The 18,344-nt window shown below is 65.4% G+C and overlaps 1 protein-coding gene across 7 annotated transcripts in view; it reads right to left on the bottom strand.

Moving 5' to 3' along the window:
- Nucleotides 1-2,976: 2,976 nt before the first annotated feature.
- Nucleotides 2,977-18,344, bottom strand: part of ZFR2 (zinc finger RNA binding protein 2) — a 36,739-nt gene continuing 21,371 nt past the window's right edge. For 4 of the 7 annotated variants that reach the window (XM_081286302.1, XM_081286306.1, XM_081286307.1 and 1 more), the window contains 13 exons: nt 16,979-17,192; nt 14,730-14,890; nt 13,700-13,837; nt 11,608-11,747; nt 10,837-10,969; nt 10,035-10,225; nt 8,922-9,093; nt 7,565-7,703; nt 6,129-6,226; nt 5,674-5,769; nt 4,330-4,441; nt 3,653-3,750; nt 2,977-3,251 (listed from right to left, as the gene is read on the bottom strand). In XM_081286302.1, the coding sequence (XP_081142428.1) occupies nt 3,075-3,251; nt 3,653-3,750; nt 4,330-4,441; nt 5,674-5,769; nt 6,129-6,226; nt 7,565-7,703; nt 8,922-9,093; nt 10,035-10,225; nt 10,837-10,969; nt 11,608-11,747; nt 13,700-13,837; nt 14,730-14,890; nt 16,979-17,192 (1,869 nt within the window). In that variant the 3' untranslated portion in view covers nt 2,977-3,074. The remainder of the gene's footprint in view (nt 3,252-3,652; nt 3,751-4,329; nt 4,442-5,673; nt 5,770-6,128; nt 6,227-7,564; nt 7,704-8,921; nt 9,094-10,034; nt 10,226-10,836; nt 10,970-11,607; nt 11,748-13,699; nt 13,838-14,729; nt 14,891-16,978; nt 17,193-18,344) is intronic. The other 3 variants (XM_081286305.1, XM_081286303.1, XM_081286304.1) reach the window with 3 other exon arrangements.

The raw sequence follows: 18,344 nt of genomic DNA on the forward strand, positions 1-18,344 counted from the left end.
GAGCTTCCTCACCTTCCCAAACTGAAACTCTGTCCCCATTAAACTAGCTCCATCCCCTCCCCAGGGACTGGCTCCCACCCTGCCACTTCCTGTCCCTAGGCATCTGGCCAGAGGGGGACGTCCTGTGGGTGGATCCTCAGTGTGTCCTTCGGTGCTGGCTCATTCCACTGGGCATAGCGGCCTGAGGGTCCATCCAGCTGCGGGTGTGACAGAACCTCCTCCCTCTTCAAGGCTGTGTCGTACTCCAGTGCGTGGCAGGACCATGCACCCTGTCCATCTGTCCATCCCTGCATGGCCCCTGGGGCTGCTTCCTCCTTCCGGCTGTTGGAAATCGCGCAGCTGCGAGTGCAAGTCTCTCAACACTGCGCTTCCGCAACGTGGGCCACCCGTGGGTCAGCCGCAGCTGGTCCCAGGCTGCTCTCTCCCCAGGGCACCCTGCGTCCTTGCCCCTGCCGGCGGGGACTTGCCGGGGCCGGCCGCGGTGCGTCTTCGCGGCTCCCTCTCCGCGTCCGCGTGACCTTGCGCTCCAGCCCACGGACGCGCCTCTCTCCCGGCCCCGCCCACTCGCGCGTCCCCGCCCACTCGCCGCGTCTCCTAGCAACGCTCCCCCCGCACCGCGGCCGTCCCCCGCCCTCCCGGACGCTCCTCGCCCCGCGCCCTGGCTCCCGCGCGCTCCTGCCGCGGCCTCCGTGCGCCCTGCGCCCCGCCGTGGGGTCCCCGCCCGGGGGACGAGGGCAGGAGCGGGAAGGGCGGCCGCAGCGCCAGCCTCGAGGCCCCGGGCGTCTCCGTCGGGACCCCGCCGCGCTAGCCCTGCTGGGTTCGCTGTCGCCGCCTGAGCCCGCGCCGGGAGTCGCTAGGGGGTCCCAGCCACGGCGACCGGCGACGTCTCCTGGCTCCGGAGGCGCCCCGTGCGGGCGCTTGGGCGGAGGGCTGTCCGCGGGGGTGGAGGAGCGGCTCCCAGAGGCCGGCCGGCCCTTGGCTTGCCCGTGGCCACTGGCCACCATCCCCATCCCAGAGACGTGGTGTTGGCCTGAACAGTTATTTATTCAGCTACCCCCGTGTGGACCTGGGACCATGAGGTCCCACCCAGACCTCCTGCTTGCAGTCACATCTAGTGTAAAGACAATGAAGAGGGTTAGTGGCAGGTCGAGGAGGTCAGGGAGGCTTCTCCGAGGAGGTGACACTGGAGCAGAGGCCTGGGGAAGGGGAGGAGCAGGAGCCAGGGGAGAGCTCATTAGGCAGGGGTACCAGTATGTGCCAAGGCCCTGGGGCAGGTCTGTTTGGCTCCTAAGGATAGGCTGAGTGGTGGGTCTGCAGCAGACTGACAGGGCGCAGTTAGCAGGTGGGGGGTCTTTATTTGGATCTGCAGTTCTATCCTGAGCACCCTGGCCCCCCCAGGGCTAAAGCAGTGACTGTTGCAGAGGCTGGAGAGAGAATTGGTGTGACCGGCTTTGCTGGCACATTGGCCATGAGGGCCAGGCCCCAGGAGGTGGGGAGGTCAGCCTGGGAAGCTGGGTGAATGGCCTGCGGACCCCGAGGTGGGAGGGAGCGGAACCCTGTGCAGGAGGCGCCGAGCAGAGGGGACAGGGCCAGGGTGGGGGCTGAAGGAGGCCCGCCCCAGGACCCGGCCATGTGGGCCTGCAGCAGGGGTTCCGTAAGGGGAGGGCCCTGGGCAGAGCAGAGTGGCCTGGCCTGCCTTCCAGGAGGTCTGAGCCCTTTCCAGTGCCTGACAGATTCCGTGTGGCCTGTGTCCTCTGCTCTGCTTCTCCAGGGCCTCCAGCTCCAGGTGGGCACCTCTCCCTGGCGGGGCCCAGAGGGGGTCCGGCTGATCTCCTGCCCAGTCCTCTGTGCCCACCACCGTCTGTGTGTGGTGCACACGCCACTGCCCACCCACAGGGCCACTGCCGCCTTGCCCACGCCTTCCTCCCCAGCTCCCTGCCACTGTGACCAGGTCTCCTCATCTGAACCCTGTCCACCCTCTGGGGTTAGTGACGAAGATCTGGGGAAGCCGCGGGGAAGTTCTGTGTGGGCAGAGCCATCTGGCCAAGCTCGCGTGCCCGCCCCTGCCAGGAAGCTCTGGGGCCTCCCAGCCCTCGGCTTGCAGCAGGGACCAGGCCAGGAGCTCGGGAGGCCTGAGGCAGAGTCCTGGGCTGAGGGACACACATAGCCAGTGTTTCCTGGTGTCCAAAGGGGCCTCTGCCTGGGCAGAGCTCAGGGAGAGAGGTTGGGGGCCCAGTCCCCAGGGCCCTGCAAGGCAGGCGGAGGCCCAGTGTTGGTGGGGCACTTGAGCGAAAGGACAGCACGGCCACATGCGGACGAGAGGCGCCTTTATTCCCCACCAGCCTCCAGTGGCTCCCGAGGCCCAGACACGGGCCACACACGGGCCGTCCCTCCAACGCACAGAGACAGAGTCAAAGCAGTCACACGACCACAGGTCATGTCTGCACAGAGGGACTTCTCATCCTCGACGCCATTGGGAAAGAAGAGGGAGAGGTCTGAACGGGGCAGGGTGAGGACCGGGCCGGCGGTGTCCCCAGGGCCATGGGACAATCACACTGGCCCCGTGTTTTCTGGGCTGGAGCCCTGAGGGAGCACGGGGGACCACCTGCCTCAGGCCCTGGTGGGACAAAATCAGGGGGAACCCAAGGAGGAATCCAGGCCTTGCGGGGGTGACAGAGCCCTTGACAGAGCGGCCCCTGCAGAAGGCACTGGGGAAGGGCCGGTGCTGGGTGGGAGTGGCTGAGGGGCACAGGTCTTCCTGGGGCTGCGGCCTGGCGTGCTTTGGCAGCACCTGCCTGTCTGTGGCCCTGCCGGCCCCAGGCTGCCCAGCAGGGTGGGGTGGGGCTGACGGTCTCTGGGGCCCCTGCACACCTGCTCCCCGCCCCGCCCCCCACGTGCAGCCCTCACCCTTGTGCAGAAAGCGTGTGAAGCCACAGGATGCCCCCTCTGGCTCACTGAGCCGGCCGCTGGTGGGCAGCTAAGTTCCCAGGACAGTGAGACCCAGCGCGGTGGAGGCACAGACCTCACTGCAGAGGAGGAGGCCCTGTCCGCTGCGAGGCCTGTCCAGCAGAGGCTCAGGCCAGCCCCGTGCCCCCCTGGTGGCCCCGCTTCCTCTCGCCCGGGCCCTCCTCGGCCGGGCCCGCCTCCCGGGGCCTCTTCCGGAAGCGGGCCCCAGGCCTGCTCCTGGGTGGCAGCCGGTCCATCCCGAGGACCTTGTGGATCTGCCGGAAGGCCAGCATGCGCAGGGCGTGCTGCGGGCGACCGGGGCGTCAGGACGCTGCTCCTGACTTGCGCCCCCTGCCCGCCCGCTGAGCGGCCAGCGCAGAGGAACAGCCTGCCGGGGGGGCCCTGCCCTGTGCCAGCGTCCCCTCCTGCCCGACTGGAGATTTGCGGGACCAGGCTTTTCCCACAGCCTGGTCTGCCGGCGAGGGGCCAGCAGGGAAGGCCAGGCCGGGGCACTGGGTGTTTATGGGCCGTGTCGTGGGGTGCTCAGGGCAGTCCTGGCCCGCAGAGCCCCAGGGCCAGGCCTCATTCAAGGGGCAGTCCTGCCACCCCGACCACCTCCTCTGCCCAGCATCTCGCAGGGGGAGGGACAGGAGCCCGGGCTCGCTGGGGGTGCTGTGCAGGGCCCTGGTGGCCCTGGCCCTCCTACCTGGGCACTGGCTGTCACGTCCTCCCGCTCCTGGAGGCTCATGGACCCAAGGACGTCCCTCTGCTCTTTCTCACAGGGATCCTGGAGCCCAGGCCCATCTGTGTGGGGGAGGAGGGGGCAGCAAAGAGTGCCAGGACACCTGGTGAGGGACTGCAGGGACACATGGTGGACCTCACGGCCACGCTGAGCAGCCCGAGGGCCTGCAGCAGGGTCTTGCGTGGGGGGCAGGGTCCTCCAGGCCCCCAGGCAGGCTGGGCCCTGAGTGTGTACAACCCTGTGGACAAACGGCTCCCTCCCACCGCGCCTGCGCGTCACCCCGCGCCCACTCAGCGATGTCCTGTGTCCCTGAGAGCTGTGCCCTCCTGGCCCCTGCCCGGCGCCTTCCTCCTGGCTGCAGGGCTGTCGGTGAGTTCACACCCAGCCCACCATCTGGTCTCGGCTTTGAATAAAGTATCTATTCAAATAAATTTGCATAGGGCAGGCGGCGGGCACCGGGAAAGCTCTGCAGGCCGACCCCGCCGGCTTCCAGCCCTCACCCTGGGCCAGCTGCCCCTGCTCTGGCCTGTCCCTCTCCTGTCTGGGGCGACCCTGGCCCTAGGTGTGTGCACGGCCCTGGGCACCCAGCCATGGTCTTGGGCTCTGCTGCTGCCCACTCCAGCCTCTGTCCAGCGACTGACCTGTTAAGAGCGCACCAGCTGCCACACACTCCAGGACCCGCCGCACGGCATCCCCAGGGCCCAGGGACCTGGATGCACTGCTCAGAGCCTTTTCCACCAGCAGCTCCAGGGCCTGGGGGCGGGAGGGACGCACGTGCCCTGGGGACCCAGACAGCCCTCTTCCACCAAAGCACTAGCGGGTGGGCTGGGAGACTCCGGGCCCTGGGACACGAGGACCTCGCCCGCCCTCCCTCCTGCCCACCCCTGGGAAGCCGCCAGGCCTCTGCCACCTACTGCCATGGCTGCATGGCTCCGCCTCTCGGCCTCAGTTTCCCACCTGCAGCGTCTGGGCCACAGCAATGTCACAGACACGCTGAGGGACAAGGCCCGCTCAGCACTACTGAGCCTCGGTTGGGGTCCACCCCCGGGGCTAGGGGCAGCCGCCACCCCAGCCTCTGAGGGCAGGGTGGGGACGTGTGCGAGGTGGTCTAGGACATCGTGGGGCTTCTCCATTCACAGGGTGGGGACACACGCAGGGGGTTCTCCAGTCGGGAGCAGGCCAGGGGCTGGTCACGAGCGTGACGTGGCCTGTGACTCCCAGGGGTTGGAGTGGACGGCTCCTCTGGACACTGGCAGACACTGGCCCTGCTTCTGGATTGTGCCGAGGGGACGGGACGGACCAGGGCTTCCTCGGCCCAGAACGGGCTCAGGCCAGGAGAGGGGCGCATGCCCCCCTCAGAGCTGGGGTGGGACAGAGACGTGCCCGCCACCTCCCGCAGCACCACATTAGCAGTGAAGGGCTTAGAAATGACACTCGTGCCACTTCTAGACGCTGACGGGGCGGGGCAGGGGGACCAGGGAGGGGAGGGCGCAGTGGAGCCACAGAGACAGGCACCTGCAGCCGGAGGAGCCTGTGCTGGGCGGCAGCTCCTGGCCACTGAGGCATGGGGGTCGCTGGGGACCTGAGGGTCTCGCTGGGGACCCAGAGGCTCTTCTCTCCCTACATGGGATGGACCCAGGGTCGAGCCAGAGCTGCAGGGCCCCCCTTGGAGCAGGTGGCTCAGCACCAGCAAGGCCAGGACAAGGCCCCTCTCCCTGCCCTGATGCCGGGAGGGTCCAGGCCACCACCACCCGTTTCCCTGGTGTGCCCACATTTGCATGTGCCCTGGCCTCGCCTGCAGTGTGGGTGCAGGGTGATGAGTCACAAGCGGCCGTGGCCCAGCCCTCCCACCCTCAGACTGCCTCAGCTCTGGCCGCCCTTGGCCAGGTGCCCCGGGAAGGGACACTTTCATCTGGGAGAAGGGAGTCCGGGTTGTCAGGGCTGCAGAGCCCTCGGGGGGTGTTTGGGGGGACCGATGGCCTTACCCAGGCTGGCAGGGCCCCCCAGCTGGGCACACGCCGACGGAGGTCCTGTAGGACCCTGATGACAATCACACACGGCTGCAGGCTGCTGGCTCGCGCCTGGGGAGGAAGCCACGGTCAGCTCTTGGGGCCGGATGTGCTGCCACAGGGTGGGGGACGGCTGACTGGAGGGCAGTGGCCCTGGCTGGAGGGCGTGGGCTGGAGGGACAGGCAGCCTGGAGGGCGGCGGGGCAGGGCTAGCCGGCCCCCAGTGCGCACAGGCCGCAGAGGCAGAGCGTCCAGACCCGGGGCGCCGTCGCTCCCTCCCCGTTCCCAGTCCTGCCCACCAGCCTGTCTTTAGGAGGGAAGGGGCTCCAGAGCGGAGCAGCCCCTCACGGAAGCGCCTCTGTGCGCTGAGCCTCCGCTGAGGCTGCTGGCTGGGTGGGTGACCTGGCCCCGTCCAGCCCCAGGCCCCTGACCTGGAACCACTTGGCGTGACGGAGGGCGGCCAGGGACTCCAGGCACCTTTCGGGGCTCAGGACATCTCCTGGGTCGGGCTGAGGCTTCTCTGCTCCTTCTGGAAGGAATGGGAGAGAGTCCCCGAGGGAGGTGAGTGGGAAGGTGCCCGTCCTCTCTGCTCCCGCCTCGGAGGGCTGCGTGGACCTGGACCGTCCATTCTTGGGAAGTACTTGGCTCCTCTTGGATCATCCCGCAGGGATAGGGCAGGGACCCCAGAAACCACTGTTGCAAACCCCGTCTGCCCAGGAGGGGTGCTGCAGGGGGCTGGGGTTCAGGCTGGGTGCTAGGTCCTCTCCACTAGCCAGGTAAGGTGCAGATGGGAAGCTACAGACTGGGCCTGTTTCCGGAAGCTTCCTAATGCACCACAGAAAGGAGGACGGGGTGGGATGGCCACAGGTCTGGTCACCGATGCCTAACCCCAGGCTAGGGAAAGGGCACCTCAGGACAGGTGCGGCCTTGCCCTCCGTGACTGCCATGGACCGGTCTGCCCATCACGGCAACGACTCCAGGGGGCCCGATGGGACTGGGGGGGAAGAGAAGGGGTCTCAGGGGCTGGCCTCCCCCCACTGAGGAAGGCAGTGGCCTGCAGGAAGTGACATGTCCTGTTGAGATTGCCCGGGGCCACCTGTCAGAGGATTCGGGTCTCCAAGGGTCCGATCTGGCCAGGTAGGGGCCTCGAGGGAGGCCCAGTCTCGAGGGCTCACGAAGGTCCTGGCCTCCAGTTGGGGTGGCCCTGCACCCGCCCTGCCCACGGCTCTCCCCCAGGGTCCAGAGGCGGCTGTGGCCTTCCGGTTGTAAAGAGGACCCATTTGAACTGTGGTTCATGGCCTCAGCCACGGCCAGGACAACCAGGAAGGGCTCAGGAGGACTGGGCCTGGGGAACTGCTCCAGACTGTTCTAGAGGGTTCTGTCACAGGCCCCAGCCATCACAGGTTTGCGGCCATGCCTGTCACTTACCTGCCCCGTGGCCAGTGACTGAGGCCAGTGACCAAGGCCCTCCCTTCCCCTGACCTTGCCCAGTCCTCTCCCCTGCTCTTCCAGGTGGGGCGAATCTGACTTCAAGGAGCCAGACAAGTGGTCCTGGCAACACGGGCAAGCTGCTCCGCTCCCTCCCTCCACCCTCCACCTGGGCAGGGGCAGGGAGAGGTGGTGACGAGGCCCTGCCTATGTGGGACGGGTACCCAGAGAACGGCGCTGCCGCCTGGGAGCTGAGCAGCAGGACGTAGTCACCAACTCGGGTCCTCTGCTGTCCCAAGCCCAGCTCTTGGGTGAGTAGCAGCATCTGGGATGACAAAAGTGCTGGAGGGCTACTGTGGGACCCCCAGGACTGGGTATGTGCAATGCCCAGGAAGTGTGGGCAGGGGCTAGGGACCTGGACAGAGGGGCCCGGCCGCACCTCGGCCCCCAGAGGGGTCCTCTCGCATCAGGGGAGAAGTGAGGGTCACGGTGACCTGCATCCTGGGCTCCTCGCAGGAGGAGATGATGATGTTGGCTTCAGGGTCGGAGGAGACCTCGTACTTGTCGTCCGTCAGTATCTGGGGTGGGAATACAATGCGGGCTGCGTCATGCAGCTGAGGCCACACTGGGCAGGTGCACCTGGGCCTGAGCGGGGCCTCCCAGTGGAGAGCCCCAGGGCACTCGAGAGCAGATGGTGAGGCAAGAGCTGGTCAGCTAGACGACACAGGACGCAGCCACCTCTGTGGTCAGAGAGAAGCAGACACCACGAGATGCCCTTGTCCCCAGGGAAGGATGCTCTCCACAGGCTCCCTGTGCATCTGCGCCCCTCTGGGCGCCTGTGTCCACCCCGAGTTGCCCCCAGACGCACCTTTCTTGCCAACCCTGATCTCCTGCCCACTCGGGCTCTCCCCCAGTGGGGTGGGGCTCTGCCAGCTTCCCCACGGCCTTGGCCCTAGTCTCAGAGCTTGTCTTCGCCATGAGCTGGGCTTCTGGAGAGCTGGGCTGTGCCGAGCCCCTGCCGCCCCGGCAGCTCTCAGGGGCTCAGGTCTGGGCCCTCCGCTCCCCACCTCACCTCCTCGCACCCCTGCAGGCCTGGCTCAGCCCAGGCCCTGTCCCTCCTGCTCTCTCCTGTCCACCCTTGGCCTCTGCAGGGCTGGCCCTGTCATGCAGAATTCTGTACCCGAGGGCGCAGGTCCTCAGTCAGGGCTCGTGCCCCATCCTGTCTGAAGACGCACCCCTGGCCCGTCCACCTGGCCCCAGCTTAGTTCCTTCCCAGAGGACAGCTGGAGCTGACTTGCCCACGTCTGGTTTCCCATTCACCTTTGAGGCCTGAGGCCCCATCTAGTGCGGGACACTGGGAAGGGACTCAGGAGGACCCGGCCCTCGGGGCGGGGTTGGTTTTGACCTTAGACATCACTCTGGGTGGCCGTGGCCTTCCCCACTATTCCCGGGTGAGAAGGGCGAGCGGGGCTCCCCAGAGGGAGCCAAACACCCGCCCGGCCTCAGCCTGGGGCCTGACTCGGAGACATTGCCACGCAGCCTCCTGACGCCAGGCAGACGTGACACAGGTGCCATCCCCAGGGTGGGACATTTGGACAGTTTCTGTGTTTTAGCCTGAACTCCTCCCACCAGGGGACCGGGAGCTGCCAGCGCCCCCTTTCCAACAGCTTGTGAAAAGAAGCCGGCCGGCCTCGGGCGGCAACGCCTCCACTTTCCTAAAGTCCTGGAGGGCATGAGCCTGCTGGGTCCACAGGCCCTGGGGAGCGGGCAGGGAGCTGCGGGGTGCCCGAGCTTACCAGGAGCTGCTGGGGCAGCTGCTCGGTGACCCTCCGCAGCAGGGCGTGAGTGGGCTTCTCGGAGCAGAGCAGGGTCAGCTGCACGTTCCGGTCTCCCCGCAGGACAAGGCCTTTGGCCAGGATGCCCACCCGCATGACACCTTTCAGGACCCGAGGCGAGGGCACAGCGCAGCTGTCAAGACAGAGCCGTGGGGCGCTGTCAGAGGAGGGGCCAGCGGCCCACTGGATGCCCAGCAACAGCCCTGGGAGCAGCCTCCCCACGCCTCGGTCTCCTACTCTGTAAAGTGGGAGCCCACCCCTGCCAGGGGCGCCCGCCAGGCTGGAGTGTCCCTGGGCAGGGACACTCTGACCAGGGCCCACGCCTTCCATGCAGACTGAGTGCTGCCAGAGAAGCTGCCCACGCTCAGCAGGTCAGAGGGTCACTTGCGTGAAAGGTCCAGGGCAGGCCAGCCCACAGGCAGGAAGTGCACTCGTGGGGGCCTTAAACAAACGGGGGTCAGTGCTTGTGGGGACACTGTAGCTGGGAGAGCTCTGGGTGACGGCAGGAATGGCGGCACGGCCCTGGACTGCTCCACGCGGGGGAGCTGTGCACCTGGATGTGGTTCAGCGCTCAGCTCTGTGTCCTGTGCATTCCCCACCGCAGGAAGACCCCCAAGAGAGGACAGGAGGGACGTGACCCCCCAGGAAGGCCTTGAAAAGCCCTGTGCGCATCCATCCGTCAGCCGTGTCCACCCCAGCACGCCGCGGGGGGCCTGGCCTCTGGTCCCCTAAGACCTCGCGAGGAAGCCGAGGTTCACCAAGAAGAGAAGGTCGTCCCTGTGAGCGGCACCTCGGCACTTTATTTACTGAGTGTCACCCAGCTGTGGCCTCGGGCTCAGCGGAGCAGCAGGTGGAAGGCGCAGCGCGGTGCGGCTGTGGGCTGCGTGCTGAGGTGCCTGGCCCTCAGAGGATGCTCCCAGCCAGGAGCGCCTCCCTGTGGCTGGGGCTTAGACTCGGAGACAGGGACCCTCTGCTTTGCGGGGGGCTGCAGAGCCTCCATGGGCCTCGGAGGGCCTGGGCCTGGCCCCTGTGGTCCTGCAGACACCCGTCCTGAGGGCCAGGCCTCTCCGTTACCTGCGCTGGCCGCCCTCCTCCTCCAGGCTTCCCCAGTCCTCCTCGGCCAGCGCGTCGGACACCAGCTTGAGAGCCCGCTCTGCGTGCGACACGGCCTTCTGGATGGCCAGTAGCTCTGCTTCGGTGGGGTAGATGGTGGCGTGCCTGCACATGACGTGCCGGTCATCGCTGGACTCTGGCCGCCGCCTGGGCTGTGGGGAGAGGCCACCTTGTCGGGGCTGGGCTGAGTTGTCGGTGGGACCAAGTGGGCAGGGGACAAGGCAGCCTGCTGCGTTGTGACAGCACTGAAAGCCCCAGGAGGACTCAGGAGGAGCCTGGAGCAGGCTGGCGTCAGGGAGCTGGGCACAGGTGGGGGGATGGTGGCCAGCCAGGCTCAGAGGCGGGGCACGGCCAGGTGGGCGTCCAGTACCCAGGGGGCCGGGGGCGGACTGCGGGAGCCATGGGCAGCACCAGGAGGAGCTCAGGCCTCCCGTGGCTGCAGGAAGCGTGGGCCGCATCCCCCTGTCCCCGGCCAGAGGCTCGAGAGTCGACCAGGGCCTTGCCCCTGGTGAGGGGCAAACCTCAGCTTCCCATCAACCCGGTGCTTGGCCCGGGAGGGCACATGTCCATGGCAGCAGGAGCCGTGGGGTGGGGCAGAAGGGGCACAAAATGAGGTTCCCCCACCCTAGGCTCCAGGGAGCTGACGGAACCCCAGGGCCGGGCAGGGGGCAGGGCGGGATGAGGCTCTCAGAAGCCCTGGTGCCCACAGAGGACTCTGCTAGAGGAGGCCATGCTGCCCCTCACACTGGCCCTCGGCACCCACCGGGAGCGGGACTGCGGGCACACCCAGCCTGCCCAGCGCGGGTGAGGGGGCCCAGTCGGTCGAGGCGGGTTGCTGCTCCTTGTCCTGGGGCCGCGGCTCCTCCTCTGGCTGCCTGCAGCGCGTCTCATGGTGCCTGTGGGCCAGACGGGACAGAGGGCTGGGGGGACAGAGGGCTGGGGGGACAGAGGGCTGGGGGTGGAGGCTCAGGGAGCCGACCTCTTGCAGCAGATGTGCTTGTGCCCCATGCCCACGTGTGGGCACAGCCAGGCCCCCTCGCCTTCACACCCACACTGAGGGCTCTCGCTCGGCTCCCGAGAACTGAGGGCACAGCCCTGCACAGCGCCTGCCATATGCATGGTGGGACCGAGGCCATGCGCGGGGGTGGGGGGCTCCACCGGCCTCGGTGCCCTCGGCGGCGTCTCCGTGTCCTCCCCACATAGGCCTGCTGCTGCCAGAGAGCCCACGGCCCGGGTACTACAGAGGGCCAGGCCTGGCTTTGGGACTGCTCTGAAGGGTGGAGAAGGGAGATGAGAAAGTGTGCCCACAGTTGGGGACACAGGGGACAACAGAGGTCAGGGGATGCGTGGAATGGAGCAGTGACGGGGACCCCCCCATGGTGGCACTGAGCTGAGAGGCCCCCACCAGCCAGAACGGAGGCTGCCCAGTGTGAGGGTGGGGTCTGGCCCTGGAGGCCCATGGTGGCACTGTGCAGGGCCCTGGGGGAGCGCGGGCGGGGCCTGTCCCTGTCCTGCAGCTGGGGGTGGGGGGCACCTCAGCTCCGAGCACCAGTTCCGCATCTCCTCCAGCCGCCGCTGGGCCCGCTGCCGCTCCTTCCTCATCTGCTCCTCCAGCAGCTTCCGCACCCTGCTGCTGGGCCTGGGGGCAATGGGGAGGTCGGGGTCCACTTTCTTCTGGGAAGGCAAGGCAAGCTGTGAGAACAGGCGCCCCCAGGGAGGGGGCCACAGCGGCCTTGAGGACACAGGAGGGCCCCAGGAAGCCACCCTCCGCGCCCACAGGGCAGTTTATGTCCTGAAGGCAGTGGGGGGAGGGCCACTGAGGGGAGCTCAAGGGTGAGCAACCGTCAGCCACCAAGGATGAGAGGTGACTCGGGTGCTCCTGATGAGGAGGGGCTGGGAGGGTGTGTCCCGCTCACTGAAGGACAGGGTGCTTCCGAGCAAGGCCTCCAGAGCTGCTCACGCAGTGCAAGACAGCTGTGACATCATAGCAAGGACATCTGAGGGCCACTTGTGCTCGCTCAGTATTCTGTCTGCTGCAGGTGGAAGCCTCACTGCACTGGAGAGTAACAAGGTGGCCACAGAATAGCCGCGAGCAGTCCAGCTAGCCCAGAACGCGCGTGCAGTCGGGGCCACCCAGCAAGAGGGAGACAACGGGCAGACCCATCCCATGGCTTTCCTGTGGGCTCACCCTCCTTGTTTTAAAAACCTGCCTGCAAATATGCATGACCAAAAGAATACAAAACCGTCGTTGGTGTCCCGAATCTACCCACTGTTCCACCCTCCACCCACCCATCTATCCATCCATTTATCATCTACCTATCCCTCCCTCCCTCCATCCATCTGTCCACCCATCCACCCATCTAAACATCCATTTATCCATCTACCTATTCTTCCCTCCCTCCCTCCCTCCATCCATCCATCTGTCCACCCATCCACCTATCTAACCATCTACACATCCATCCTTCCACCCACCCATCCACCCATATATCCATCCACCTATCCATCCATCTACCTACCCATCCCTCTACCCATCCACACATCCACCCATCTATCTATCCACCCATCTATCCATCCACATATCCATCCATTCAACCACCCATCCATCCATCTGTCCACCCATCCACCCACCTATCCATATAACCATCCACCCATCCATCCATCCACCCATCCATCCACCTATCCATCCATCCATTCTTCCACCCACCCATCCATCCATCCATCCACCTATCCATCCATCCATTCTTCCACCCACCCATCCACCCATCCATCAACTCATCTATCCATCCACCCACCCACCCATCCATCCATGCACCTATCCACCCATCCATCTATCTACACATCCATCCATCCATCTATTCACCTACCCATTCCTCTATCCATCCACCCATCCACCCATCTATCCATCTACACATCTATCCATTCACCCACCCTCCTACCCATCTATCCATCCATCCAACCATCTACCCATCTATCCATTCACCCACCCATCTACCCATCTATCCATCCATCCACCCCACCCATCTATCCATCCATCCACACACCCATCCACCCATCTATCCACCCACCCATCCACCTGCCACTCCTGCACCCATCCTTGGCTCCATCCCTGAGCACTCTGTGCAGGCAGTAGGGCAAGTGCTGATCCAGAACAGACTGTGACTGAGGTAAGAGGGACATGGCCCTGTTTCTAAGGACATGCAGAAGCCTGAAGGGAGCATCCACGGCCAAGAGGGCTGAGGGGTGCCGAGAGCCAGCCCTGAGGCGTGGCTGAGGCTGCTGGCCGGCGGGGCAGCCCTGAGAGTGGTGTATGGGAAGGCAGGTGGGCAGAGAGCATGGGGCAGGGGCTCCCAGCGGGAGGAGGGTGTGGTGGATCGTGGTGGAGAAGGGTCCAAGAGGTGGCTGTCCAGGCCTCACAGCGTCCAGAGGCTCAAGGGACTGGAGGCACTAAGGCCCAGTTTCATGGAGGCCAAAGGTGTGCTTCCTGATGTGGACCTGGATACAGAAAATGGAAACCCGTGCCCTTGCCCACCCGGGACCCCAAGGTAACCAGACCGGGCACTGGCAGGCGGGATAGCCAGGAGGCGGCTGAGCCCCTGGGTGGGCACCGATGCCCCCGCTGGACGCACCCTGTACTGCAGCCGGTGCCGCCGTCCCTTCACGTGCATGTCCCTGGCGTTGGGGTCGTTGAAGCTGCACTCACACAGCTTGCAGTGGAACCGGATCACTTTCCCCTCGTCGTTGCACACCTGGGACACGAAGCACAGCTGCCCGTTCCAGCAAAGCCCAGAGGACGAGGGACGTCACCAACATGCAGGTGACTGGTCAGTTCTGTGCCTGCTCAGGGTGTCATCCAAAGCCCGCTGGCCTCCCGCCTGGCCCTTCCTCCTCCTGGCACTGCCCCAGGCTCCACCCCTGGCATCACCTCACTGAGGAGCCCGGCTCTGCCCTGCTGCGATCGCTGCCCACCCTGGCCCTCCCTGGTCCCTGCGGCCGTATGTGAGGCAGCTTCTTGACAGGGTGGCATGGTTCTGGCTGCTGTGGTCATTCTGCCTGGGGCAAAATGTAAGATGCTGGACGGACTGGACCAGAACATGAGCCTGGGGATGAAGGCACACAGGCCTGCAGCTCCCTGTGACAGCTGCGTTCTGTGCGTGGCCCGAGCCCCGGCGAGACTCTGGGAGGCAGACGGGCCTTGTGGGACTGACTGCTTCTCCCTGGGCGCATTGAGGGGGCCGCGCAGGTGCATGGTGGCTCCCAGTGACCCGTCTTGGGCCAGAATTCAGAATCCGTGCAGTGGTGAGCTGAGGGACCCAGCCGCCTCCCCTCCCCCGTGGAGGCCCGCGTGGCCTGAAGCCAGCTGACAGGGAGTGGCACAGCCATCCCGCCCGGGGCCTCCTGCCACTGGCTGGGCTCTCTCCACCCGCCCTCTTCAGGGAGCAGATGGACAGTCCCGCAAAGGTGACAGCATGCCCTGCCCCTCACTCAGGGCCATCGGGGGTCTGCGCGGAGTGCTGGCCCCACAAGGTCTGCTGTGGCACCCACAGAAGGGGCGGGTTCACCTAGATCTCTCCTGATGAGCCCAGCGAGGTCGCAAAGCTGGATCCAGGGTCTGGCCCTTCTGCACTAGGGATCGGCCACGCGGTGGCCTCTACCCACCTCCTCCACGTAGTCGGGGCCAATGGGCTCTGCATCTGAGCAGCCCCCAGGAGCTTCCCATGGGCCTCCTCGGGAAGGCGGCTCTCCTGGCCCCTCAGACTTGTGCCGAGCTGGTTTCCCCTCCGGGGGCCTGCTTCGTGTTGCCTGTGTCCTGGGAGGCCCTGAAGAGGGACAACCATGTCACTCCAGCCAGAAACCAGAGCTGGCTGGACACCCACCAGCCGTGCAGTGTGAGGTGCACACAAACCCAAGCCTCTCCTTGTCCTTTCCAGCTGGTGATGGCGATTAGCGCTGCCTAGACCACAGGCTGTGCTCGGGTGAAAGGGTCAGATTCAACGTGGAGTCACCTCGCCAAGCCCTCCCAATGGAGCAGGGGGCACGTGGAGAGAGGGCTCTGCGCAGACTGATGGATAAAGGAATCACCACAGCTGGCTGCTCACAGGAGAACCAGCAACGCCACACGGTGCCCCAAGCCCCACCCAAGGAAACGCCTGCCGCTCTCGAAAACCGGTACCCCTGAGGCAGGAGCCTCCGCCCCGTCAGGGCCTGCGGTCACCCATCACTGGCACGAAGGCACCTGGACCTTTCTTTTAAGAGACCTTTCCATGGGTGTCATGGCCACGCCCATGATCCCAACTACTCGGGGCTGAGGCAGGAGGTGACAAGGTCCAGGCAGCCTGGGCCACCTAGCAAGGCCCTGTCCCCAAATTAAGAAAGGGCTGGGTGCGGCTCAGGGGAGCCCAGGGCCATCCCCGGCACCACAAAGCCAGTGAGTAACTTCCTTAGGTTCCGGGGCTCAGTAGGAGCCCAGCCTTTCCTCTTCACACACACTCCTCTGTTGGAGCTGTCTCTGTCACACCAGCTCAAGTCACAGCCCAGGAGGTCTGAGTCCAGCCTGAATCCACGGGGCAGAAGCCCAGGTTCCACCTCTCCCCCAAGGGCCGCCAGCTGCTCCAAACCTCCACCTCTGTGAATCAGCCATGAGGAGGCAGGGGCCAGAGGCTCCTCCGCCACGCTTACCAGGCACATCCGTGCCTCGGGAGAAATGCCTCTGCCATCAACTTCTCACGGCAGACGCAGGCGCACAGGCCTGAGTTGTGCGGGAGGCTGAGTGGGGAGGGGAGGTGGAAGCCAGGCCACGCAGCCCAGAGAGGCCCAGCCTCAAAAATGAAAGCAGGGCTGGGGATGTGGCTCAAGCAGTAACGCACTCGTCTGGCATGTGCGGGGCGCTGGGTTGATCCTCAGCACCACATAAGAAATAAAATAAAGGTGTCCATCAAAAACTGAAAAATAAATATTCAAAAAAATTCTCTCTCTCTCTAAAAAAATATTTTAAAAAAATGAAAGCAGGGCTGGGGAGGTGCTCAGACGAGAGCATTTGTGTGCCACGTGTGGGGCCCTGGGTTCCACCCCCAGGACCACAAAAACAGACCAACAAGAAAGCTCCTTAGTGACCCCATCTTCAAACCACACTGCAGGGCTGGGCTGGGACTCAGTGCAGAGCGCTTGCCTGGCAGCACGTGCGAGGCGCTGGGTTCCATCCTCAGCACCACATAAAAGTAAATGAATAAAATAAAGGTATGAAAAAAACAACCCACATTGCAGGGCGAGGTGCGGCTCAGCCAGCCTTCGAGGGCTCGGGCTTCCACACCACGAGAAGTTTAAAATCTGTTGTTACTCAAGAAGCCATGCTGCCCAGGCCACAGATACCCACCCCCAGCAGCGAAGGACACAGGGGCCTGAGTAGGGACCGCTGGACAGAGCAGGGGGAACTGAGCCGCCACTGCTGGCTGGGTGGCCCGGCCAGCCACCCTAAGTCGCCTCACCTTGGTTTTCCCATTGGAGCATTGGGACAAGTGACACAACCTCCCTAAGGGAGCAGCTAGGGACGGTGCCTGAGGAGAGTGGAGGGCCCAGAGCAGGAGCTGTCACCACCTCCGGTCACGGTGGGCCCATACTTGCAGGGCAGGGTCAGGGCAGCGCGTGGCTCGTCCGTGCCTGCGTGACTCCTCAGGACCCAGTGTGTCCTGGGCACCAGGGTGGGAGGAAATCTCCAGGCCACTGACAGGGCTTTGGAGGCCACAGGAAGGCGCGACAGCAGAACCTCCCAGGAAGGTCTCGGGCCGCGTTCTGGACGGCGCCGCCCGCTCCCGCACACGGCACACACCCTGACACTCAGCCTCTGCTCCAGGACCTGAGGGGGCGGCCAGGTCGCCCTGGTGCACAGACAGGGAGGCAGGGCCACCTACCCTCCCGCGGGGCGCTGGAGGCCACGGTCTTCTTGGCCAGGGCTGGCCTGCCTGGAGTGTGGAGGCTGGTCGTGGCGGAGGCTGAAGGCCGGGTGGAGGCCTCGAGGGCGCTGTCCGAGGTGTGGGGGCCGGGTCTGCTGCTGCGGGCAGGGCTCCTGAGCGTCGGCTCAATGGTGGGGATAGGCTTCCCCAGTTTGGTGTGCAACTTGAAGACCTGGAAAGGACCCGTCCCTCTGTCAGGATGACCTCCGAGAGACAGGCTGAGCATCCAGGGGCCCCACCCCTTCCTGGGCTCCCCCAAAATGCCTCCAGAGCACCGCTCCCTGCCAGGGCCTCCTTGAGCTGCCCCTGCTTCCAGACCCTTCCTCCTGCTTTCCAGGCACCTCCGGCTCTCAGCACCTGCCTGGCTCCCTCTGGCCTCCTCTGGCTGTCCCTCATCCAGACCTCTGTCTCCCCGACTCCAAGGGCCCTGCCCAGACAGGGTGGCTCGGGGTGTGCATGTGTGGTTGGGGACCACCAGGCAAGCCGGATGCACGCACGCGGTGCTGGACACAGCTACTCTCCACCTAAGACCTGCAGGCACCGTGCTCCGTCCACGTCCCCTCAGCACTTGTGCGTCAAGGCATTTGTTGAGGTCCCAGTTGGCAAGGCCTGCTGGGTGGCCACCAGCGTCTGCACCGCCTTAGACCCACCTGCCGGCTAGTTCACCCTCAAGACGGCACCACCTAGGAGGCTGCAGAGCCTCCTTGACCCCAGGCCGGGTCCCAGCCCTGGAGGGGATGCCGCACCTGCCCTGCCTGGTCTCATCTCCTGCCAGGCCCCAGGCAACGACACTCCTTCTGACGACCTTCCACACCCACCGGCACCTGGCTGGGCAGTTCCCACAGGTGTTGGGGAGGCTGCCCTGGGCTGGGCCGGGCCATGCGGGCCTCAGTGAGCTCGGGGAGAGGGCGAGGGAGGGCGAGACAGTCCTAGGCCAGGCCTTCTCAGGATGGGCTGGAAAGATTGGCCCATTCACAGTTCCCCGAGCAGGGGGTGGCGCTGCTGACTTTGAAAGGCCCGGCAACCTGGGGAGCAGGCCAGGGGTCTCCCTGCCTTCTCTCAGGTGGGGGCGCCACCAACTGCCCCTGCAGGCGTCTCTCAGGCCACAGGAAGGCTTTGGTGTGAAGACAGGAAACAGCTCTGAGGGAACTCACCCCCGCCAGCACACTGTGCAGTCCCCAAGTGCTGAGCATGGTTGTTTCCTGCGTGGCCCAGGCGCAAAGGCCCCTGGTCCCTATGTGTCTGTGCGGGCGGTGGGGGTCCTGTTCGTGGTTAGAAGGTGTATGGCTCCCGGGGGCATGGGGACCGCAGCTCTGTGCTCTGA

Source organism: Spermophilus citellus, assembly GCF_964194105.1.
Source record: "Spermophilus citellus genome assembly, chromosome: 3".
Lineage (NCBI taxonomy): Eukaryota > Metazoa > Chordata > Mammalia > Rodentia > Sciuridae > Spermophilus > Spermophilus citellus.